General features: G+C 38.6%; 1 protein-coding gene across 3 annotated transcripts in view; it reads left to right on the plus strand.

The window, feature by feature from the left end:
* Positions 1-7,295, plus strand: part of CNST (consortin, connexin sorting protein) — a 57,007-nt gene extending 49,712 nt beyond the window's left edge. For all 3 annotated transcript variants that reach the window (XM_084512209.1, XM_084512210.1, XM_084512211.1), the window contains one exon: positions 3,012-7,295. In XM_084512209.1, coding sequence (XP_084368335.1) covers positions 3,012-3,217 — 206 coding nt within the window. In that variant the 3' untranslated portion in view covers positions 3,218-7,295. The remainder of the gene's footprint in view (positions 1-3,011) is intronic.
* Positions 7,296-9,829: the final 2,534 nt, after the last annotated feature.

The raw sequence follows: 9,829 nt of genomic DNA on the forward strand, positions 1-9,829 counted from the left end.
CCTTTCTTAGGCCTTTCAGTTCTGCTAAACTTAAATGGAGTGCAGACGCTTGATCAATAATGGGAGGTTCCTTCTCTGGTATGTTCAGATTTGCTTGATAGGACGGTTGGGAACAAGTGTAGAAAAGATCCCTCTTAGGCCTGATGTTCTCCAGAAGTTGAAAACTGGCCATTGGATGTAATGGAAAGATGTTTCATTTCACACACACAACATTGTCTGCTTTTTGTGAAGTAAAATGGAACAAATAGACCTAGAGAAGAGTCTAAAAATTAAGCATGTGGGGACTCAAGAAATAATGGTTTTCATATGCCTTTGGTTTCTATTGTTCCTCCAAATTAACATTTATTAATTCTCCTCTCTGAGTGTTGTAATGCTCAGCATGTCCTCTTAATGATTAGCTAAGTGAAAGCGTATTGAGAACTGGGGGAAGGAGAGGGAAAAATAACACTAACTGCAGAATTAAACTGGTACGAATTACTACTAAAAAGTTATCCAGTGATATTGTCTTGTAGGTATTACTATGTAGAGAAAAAATACAGAAAGGAAAAAAAAAAATCAGGTAACATTGCTTAGCAGAAATCAACCAAGCAAGCAGTTAGAATCTTAAAATAATATATAAAGTGAGTCCATTAGTTGCTTAGTTGCCTCTTTTGGAGTGAACATCACGTTTTCTGCCTGGAAGGAGATTGCTAGGTACGTCCCACTATATTCTTTAATATAGTGTGGGAATTTATGAGCTTGTTATTTTGGTATCCCCAGAATCTTTTAACATGCAAGAGTAAGATGTGTAGAAGGAAAAAGAATTGAAGCTTTATTAGTGGGCCGTGTTAATGCTTTGTGTTGTGATCCACGTTGCCTCATTGCCTTCCCTTTTTTGGGTCTGTCTGTTGCCTTGTCTAATTCTTGCATCTAAACTGCTTGGAATAAGGACTAGCATTTTTGATTTTAACTAATGCATTACTTATTTAGTGAGCTGCTTGCCCATGAGCAGAGTTTGTAAGTGCCATAGTAATTTTACTTCAGTTTTTAGCAATGCAGTTAACACTTGAAACAACCTCTGAGGACAATTGTCAATTCAAATATGTAAATCGAGATGAACTGTAGCTACATGTATTTTTCATGTATTTACATGCAATATACGTATATATATAAGCAGATACTCATTGCATTAGTTATGTTTGTCAACATCAGAAGTTGTAGCTTAATTCATGAACCAAACACTTTTTTTCACATGATGTGACTCATGTTGTGCAGAAGGTCAGAGCAGGTAGCTGAAACAATCTGATTTGACCCATAAACATTGCCAATGTATGCGACTGCTTTTCTTGGGTGTAACACGGTTGGTGCCCATACTGTGATTAAATTGTATGAAATGAATATTTATCATTCCTGGTTCACCAATGAACTTTTAAGTTGTTGAAATATTATTTTTTTTATTTGTTATCTCTAACTCCAGGAATTTTCCTCTATTCACTGAACTCGGTTATTCAGTAAATATTGCGCTGTCACTGTTGCCAATTCCTACAGCATATTACTGAAATGCTATAATTTTAAATTTCATAATTATAAATACATGCCTCTGTGCCTATACTATATATATATATATATATATATATATGTATATGAATGCTTATACATACATACACTTACACACACATGCCCCTCAAGGAATCTCATGAATTTATATCATTGTAACCCTTTCTTACCTTTCTGCCAGTCTCTACCTTTTTGTCATTCTCACTATACTCATATAAATTAGTGATATTTTAGTCCTAAAGGACTAGCTTGATCAAGTGCCAGATAATTTTAAAGGCATCGAGATACTGAACTTTTAGTATCATTAATGTGGTGATGAGTTCCACAGAAGTATTTTGCAATCAGAGCTCTCTGAGATCACCCAAATGCTCTTTGCAGCCCTAAAAAAGTTGGAGTGAGAAAAGGCTATCTGGTGTAAGTGGTCCCTAATAGCCGAGGCACTCTAGCACTCTTGAGTCATTTCAGACACAACTCGCGTTTTTCCCTTCTTTAATTTTTTGTGAAGTGTTCCAGACTGTGAGAGCCTTTAATATGTTACTGTTTTGCCATCATTTTAAGTAAAGCCAAATTCTGTTCTGCAATACTGGCATAGTTTCATAATACTTCAGTACAGTCTGCTGGAGAAACTGAGCAGAATTTTAATGCTTCATGATGTTTCCCACACGCTGAAAAGAAAATCCATTTACTGCCCAAAAAGGAGCTTATTGCATCTTTTTCTTGAAATCATTTAGAAACAATTCATGCTTTAAATGAAATTCCAGTATTTTCCTTTTGTTTGGTTCCATTTTTTTTCCCAGGACTTAGTGATTCATAAGGAAAATTGCTTTTTATTATTATTACTTTAAATCAGATTAAAAAAAAAAAAAAAAAAAACACCTTGAATTTTTCCTGTTTCTCCTCCCAGAGGTAGGGTGGAAGGAGTTCAGAAATGTTCTTAGAGCCTCTTCAGTGTGACAGAAAATGTAGATGTTGTTTGTGTGAACAGCTTAGCATGGATAAGTGAGGTTGTGAGGGTGTAGCAGCACATCTGTAGCCTCTTTATGGGAATAAACAGTCATGCAAAGAGTTACCACAGAATAATGGAGATGTAACTAACCCTTGACGATAGCTTACCCTGAAGTTTTTGTCTCTATCCTTTTAGTCAAAATGTGAGAGTAAACACGAGCAGTTCACCATCTCACAGTCAGTGGCAGTACAAATGAAGGGAGAATGTTTACAATTGTTGCATTTTCAAAGCTTTAATCTCATTTCAGATATTTCCATGAAGGAAGGCTTTGGTTCTCTGACATTCTCATATTTAAGACTGTTGTACTTCCATGCGGACTGACTCCACAAATGATCCTGTCAAGGACAGGTTGCAGGAAAGGCACTGTATAATTATTTATGGTTTCCAAAACAAATCTCAGGTTTTCTCACAAATGTTCCTATTGCTCTGTATGGTTCTTTATACAACTTTTCTGCTCTTCTATTTCCAGATGAAGTAGCTGGTGGCTCCTGTATTTTGCTGATCCTGCTGTGCATAGCAACTGTTTTCCTTAGCATTGGAGGAACTGCGCTGTACTGCACCTTTGGTGACATGGAATCCCCGGTGTGTGCAGATTTCGCAACCAACATGGATTTCTATTATACCCAGATATTGCAGCGTGTGGAAGAACTAAAACACTGGATAGCCTTCTCCTAGTTGAAATGAGCAGAGACAGCACGTTGAGAGCTTACCACTGATCACTGGTAGAAACAAAAACTGTGATTTCAAGTTCTTGGTAACACTTGCCACCTGCAGGTGTATGTGATGATGTACTTACACTTTTACTTAGAAATTGAGAAAAATCCTAGTTTAGCATTCAGGTGGCAAAATGTTCACATCTTAAGCTGTAGCAGCGTGGTATGGGAGAATAAGAAGTCATTCTCTTCACCCTTTTAAGATTAGACAAGCAGCTTTTCAATAACTTGAGCAAGTGAAGAAGAAAGAAGAAAATTAACTGTCTTCTATATACTCTCTCATTGCCACACCTTGTGTAAGCAATCTCTGGAAGCTTAGTTAAAGGACAGCTTTGATTTACAGCTGTTTGTGCAAAGGTGTTGCCTCCAGCTATCATGCAATAAGTCTGTGTTTTACGAAAACATTATTTTTCTTCTACGTCTTACTATTTTTCTCCATTTTAATTCTCCTGGTGAGCCATGTAATAATTTGGGTGGAGTGAGAAGAGTGCAGCAGCATTCACAGAGCCCTCATTTGGTGAAAGCAGGCTGACCCTGTATATTATAGCTTATGGTGAATATCATGAGTGGGATAAATCTGCTGGCAGATTTCACAAAACTTCCTGGAACTTTACTCCCGGTATTGTGTGGGCTGTTTCAGAAGTAGGAGGATAAAAAAGAAATCATCGGTCTCACTAAACGCAGAAACAGGAGCAAGATGTTTAGTAAATTATTCGTGTTATGGTAGAGTGGCTTTGGCCAGTTTTAAAGGACCTGGTAGTAGGTGTTGGGCTAACTGGGTTTTCTGTCCAGCTATGTCGCTGACTTACGGTAATCACTTTGTGCCTCAGTTTCTCCTCCGTAAACGGGGAATAACGATCCTTGCCTTTGTCTGTGAATATTTATTGCAATTAGGGCTCATGTCTGATTCTCCTGCAGCCCGGAGGAGCACACAGGATCACTGAACTGTGTGGCTGCAGCCTCTCTCATTGAGTGAGCATTTACATACAGTGGGACTGATCCAACAAAAGAAGAAATTCAGAGGCTTGCTTGAGATCCACAGTATGTTGGTAGTCCAGGGCACTCATTCCAGCAGAGAAAGCACATTTGCATCTATTTGCCCTCCAGATCTGAGACTTATATTGTAAAATCTGCTCTCTTTTTTTACCAGCTTTAAATCAGTAAAAGAGTTGTTTTAAATGGGTATTTCTATCACCTGGTGCTCAGCCCTTTCTGTGTGGTATGTGAGAGAAACACTGACGTGACGGCAAAGGTCAGAATTAGTGACACAGGCCTTTGGCCCACGCTATGGTCAAAATGTGGCAGCTGTTCTCGCGCAGAGCATGATGCTGATGGTGGTGTGTGAAAGGAGTCCTTCACACCTCAGGAAACAGCAGTTTTGAGGGGTCTGCTTCACTCCGCTCCACTCCCATCTCCAGCTTATTAATGTTGGATGATGCAGTTCCTTCAGGTTTAGGATATTATTTTGTAAACTACCACAAAGTGAAATCTTTACGGTATTGCTCAGAGTTATAACATGAAACAATCATGCTTTCTGCCATTTGCTAGCCGATGTCCCTCTAGTGAGCTTGATTGATCCTAACGCACTGTTATACTTAATGGGTTTTTAAAGTGAAAGTTAAAATCATGTTTTTTTCCTAGAATAAACTGCATGTATGATTTCTTTTTCAGTTTTCACTGCTGAGGCTTAGTTTATCCATACCTTAGGAAGCCTCATGTGCAGCTCTATATTAAAGTAGCAGATCTAAAATACCCAAATTAATGAAAACTTTTGCTTTCACAATGAAACTTATGAATGGTAGTTTGGCATATTTTTTGTTGGTTATTCTCAGAGCATTATAAAGCTGGACTAATCTAAGGGAGAAAGGGAGAGATGCTTTTGTATTTTAAAGTGTTACTGGCTGGTTCAGTGTATTATTTTAATTTCCGGTTTATGTATTTATTTAGTTTTTATTTTAAAGAAAAACTTAATTTTCTTCTTTTTTTTTTTTTGGTAATTTACTCAGAGTAATTAAAAAGCATGCATTTGGTTAAAATATGTATTTATAGTGATTGTGTAGTTAAAATATATTTTGCATTTCTGTAACTTTGCATTGAGTGTTTCAGGATATTAAGTTTGTTCCTAAAAGAAAACTGTTGATTTCAGCTTAAAAATCTGTTTTTGTGCACTTCATCACCAAAAAGATCAAGAGGTATATATAGAACTATTTATTCAAAAATATATGAGATATGAGGATCGAAGATCTTCTACGTTTGTTTAATTAGAACTATTTTAAAATAATTATTTTATTTAAAACTGTAAATCTATTTAAAGTCAAAGCAATTTTTAATAAGCAGTTCAGTTTAAAATCCACAGTCCAAATCCTGGTATGGCAGCTTTGTGTTATATTCCCAGTGCAAAGATTCACTAACATCAGCAGAACTGCCTACAAGAAGACCATGAAGGGGTAGCGCACCACTTTATGACACACACCTGAGAAAAAAACGAGTTCCCAGATGTTCTCTGTAGCTCAGCTATCTTACACTGGTGCTGTAGCGTGGAGCATGTCTCCCGCCTTCCTGGCCTATGCCAAGGAACCGCTCCTGCAAGGAGTCTCAGGATTTGAGGGAGCAGAAGAAACACACTCACACAGGCTGCCCAGCTCCTCATCTGAGCTCTTCACTCCTCAGTTGCAGTTGAGGACTTGAATCTGGATCTAATTTCTGTTGGCATTCCTTTATAAGAAGCGGATAGTACTAACTCTTCCTTCGCCTGACAATCCTGCTGGTACACGCAGTTTGCATAGTCTGTTTTATGTTATCAGATTTGCAGCTACCAACACAAAAGACGTGCTTTGTTTGAACACCAAAGAGTGTGCGGGTTGGCTTTGTGTTGGCCTTCCCATGTGTTCTGTACCCTCTCGATTGCTGGTGACATTGCTGCCACCTGGGCGGCCTGAGGGGTTGGGATCTTAGGGAAATCCAAGCTGAAAGTTGATTTGAACAGTTATCCTCGTCTGAGGGTTTTGTGGTAAAATAGTGCTGAGCTGCAGCTAAGCCTGAAGTAGGAAGCAAGGAGGGGAGAAAAGGCTTTTTCTTCCCTTTGTGCATTTGTAAAGCCCTTTGTGTGTAAGTTTTCATTTCCTCTCTTGCCTTCCCTGCCACTGTCTGTATGGTTCTGCTTGGCAGTAAGGGAAACATTTTGCCAGTGTAAAAACATTTGTAGCCAGTAGGAAAATTCAGGGAATGGTTCAGTACTTGGCATCTTAAGAGATGACTGGGATGTCAGGGTGGTAGCTCACCTTCAAAGATGGAAGTTGTGGGCATTTAATCACCTGCCGCACTCTACCAGAAACCCCACCTTCCAGTTCACTCAGTGAGTGTCGTTACTGTAGAGAGGTTCTCATGATAGAGCAAAACCAACAAGACTCTCCATGCCCATTCAGCATAAGCTGCCAAAAAGAGCTTTCTAATGACATAATTAGCACCCTCACCCCAAATACCTTGAAGCACACCAAGAAAAGCACTGTGCTGCAGCATAGCCACGCTGTACCACAGGCTCGTTTTCAAGCAGTGTCAGTAAGGAAGCGTTTTCACAGCCCAGATGCGCCAGGAGAAGTTTGTAATCTAGACGCAGCCCGTGTTTTAAGATTCGTCCAGTATCTTTGCTCTCATGCTTGGAAAATGCGTAGCACTGGTCTCACACAGTGGGAAGTAGCCTAACCAAAGGGGAAACTCTTGTTAGAGTTCTCTGGGAGGAAAGGGCAAGCTTGAAACATCAAATGAGCAGAGTAGGTTGGAAGTCCAAGTTTTTGTGTGATTGGGCACTATTCCACTCAACAACCAAAGGGGATGCTACCCTCCCAGGAAAATATCTTTGCCTACTTTGTACCATAATGTAAAACCAAGACCATCTAAAAGGATTAATAATGATTTGTAACAAATTTAACTTTAGCTACTTTTAGCAAAAGGAGTAAATAATTGTTTGAAACCATCACCCAAGCTTGTGATTTAAGTACTGTAGCAAAAAAAAATAAAAATAAAAGATGTCCCAAAGAAAATATATGAACCTTTTTGGGTACTGTTATTTCTAAGTATAAGAAAACACTGAGATGTTCTGTGAAGTTCAAGTAGTATCATCAGCAGTATCACCAAGGAGAACTTTATGATCAAACCCAAACCAGAAGGGTAAATGAGGATAAAATGCATGAGGTTTGGTTTGGTTTTTAATGTAATGTAAGTTTCATGGGTTGATTGGTTGGTTTTTCTTTGTTTTAATAGCTAAATGAAAACCCAGCCTCCTCACAGAGCATGAATTCTCTAGGCAGCGGTGTTTAAAGTGCTGAAATGTTTCCTTACTGTGTTGCTCCAAAAGAAAGTATTGGATGGTAAGTTTCAGAAACCCTAGGGTGGGTCACTTGCTTAGAGATCACAGGCCAGTCTGCTCTTTGAGTTCAACTGAACAAAACCAAATCAACTCCAACTCTGCTGAACCCAACCCAGATGTCTCCAATTTGAACAGGAGCGTGCCAACGCTGCGTCTAGCAGCATCCCCCTGCCTTGGCTCTTCCCCCAAGAGCCACCAAATGAGGCCACCCAGGATCTCAGACTGGCTGAAAAACTAGTGAAATCCTAAGATGAAATGAGTTGGTTTTGTTAATCTTGTTCTGGTTTTGTCATCTTTGTGTTTTATATTTTGTAACTGTTCTTCACAGCCAAAAAAAAAAAAAAAAAAAAAAAAAGAGGAAAAATATAATAATGTAAATGGAGAAGAAGAAAAAGAGATTTTTGTGTAATTTCATTGGAACTTGAGATAACATCTCATACAGCTACCTAAGGAAGCTTAAAGTATTTCATGTCTCTAAAGAGACATTTAACTCCAACTCTAAAGATCATGTCTTTAGACATGGCTTCAATAATGATCTTTATACATGGCTTCTTTGAAGCTCTTTTTTATTATTTATGGGTTTTTATTATTTTGGATTAAATAGCATTGTAATTCTCTGGCTTAATAAGAGCCTAGAGTTCGTTGTACCCAACATTGTACAAGAATCGTGTTCATCACATGAAGGAAGTGATGATGGGGAGTAGATGCCTGCTTTGTTTTAAAGAGTAGCTCTGCAATGGCTAAGCTGTTACAGAATTGTATCATGGAATTTCAGCCAAAGGTCTGATTCTGCCCTTAGGCATCTTGAGCTTGCTGTTAATGACAAACAGACTAAAATTAAAAGTGAAAAAAAGGCAGTACTGAAGCACACCCAAAGTTTCAAAGGCACAGCTAATATCAGACCTAAGTCCTCCATTAATCTAAAATTGTTGAGCTGCACTTTGTTGAAAACAAGCTTGAATCCAGCTTCACATGATAGTAGGTCAGTCAGCTCTCTGCATTTTCTTTCAGCCAAGAAACTGCCTGGCAGTGTCATCTTTGAGCCAAAATAGGCCCCGATGTAGGACTCATTTGCTAGGCTCTTGGGGAAGTTTTCCAGTAACACTTTTGTCACGTTGCAGTTAATGGTTGTGTCCTATTTCATCGTACAGCCTTGAAAACGAAGTTAAGCCCCACTATTGTGCTTCCAGACTAATCATCTTTAAAGCCATTATCAAAAACAGCTTTCAGAGTGAGAACTATATGTTTCGGTTTTTCTTCAGAAAGTGCCACGTGCCTAGTACTGCAATGAGAAAACGTCACTGTTTTTCACAGTTTTGCTGCAACACTACTTGATTTCACAATTGCTATTGATAATCCATGGAAGCAGAGGCAATGCAGCGTTTCCTGCAGCATTTCCTGCAGCACACCCCAGCAGCTGGTCGGTACTTGTTCAGCTGTCCTCAGCACGGCTTTCATGAGAAAGTCTTTGTTACATCGCAAGTGGCGGTGAAAGCAGGTCTGTGCTAGAAGTTGAGCAACAAGAGCCCTGTGAGGCTACAGGATTAGCAAGGATATTTTGATATGACTTTTCTGTGCTAGCTGAGTTCAGCACACTGTAGAAAGGGCAGAGAAAAGAGAGCAAAAGGTTTGAATCATTTAAGATCTGTGAATTTTAGTAAGACAAAATGTCAGCATCTACCATCGTAGAAGTTAGCAGTGTTGCTCCAAAATGTCCCACTGCAAGTAGTAGGTAAAGGTAGATTTGAAAAAGGTACAAAGAAAAAAAAAAAAAAACTATACACTGAGAATTCCTAATGGCATTCCTAATTCAAAGATCTGAATCTTTAAGTACAAGTTGGTAAATAAGGGAGGAACTTCTCCAGAATGTACAAATGTTATAGGCAAAGGGCTGCAGAAAACTTAATAAAGACCTTTGAAAGAGAATCAAAAAATGTATTGGTAAAAGATGAAAAATATTTTGGATAATGACATCTACCAGTGGTGTGTTTTTTTTTTCAACCAGATTTTATAGAAACTAAACAAAACAAAACAAAAGGCACTGTAATTTAACGAAGACAGGGAAGAGAGTGACTAATGGTTAAAATATCGCTGGCTTCTTTGCAGGACTCCCTAGGAGGAATTTAAGTGGTCTGTACAAGGTCACTCAGCAGACAGAAACAACGCAGGATCAGAGTTTATAAATCCTGCCTTCTGATCTCTTGCCTG

The sequence above is a fragment of the Aythya ferina genome, assembly GCF_964211825.1.
Source record: "Aythya ferina genome assembly, chromosome: 3".
In the NCBI taxonomy this organism is placed as follows: Eukaryota; Metazoa; Chordata; class Aves; order Anseriformes; family Anatidae; genus Aythya; species Aythya ferina.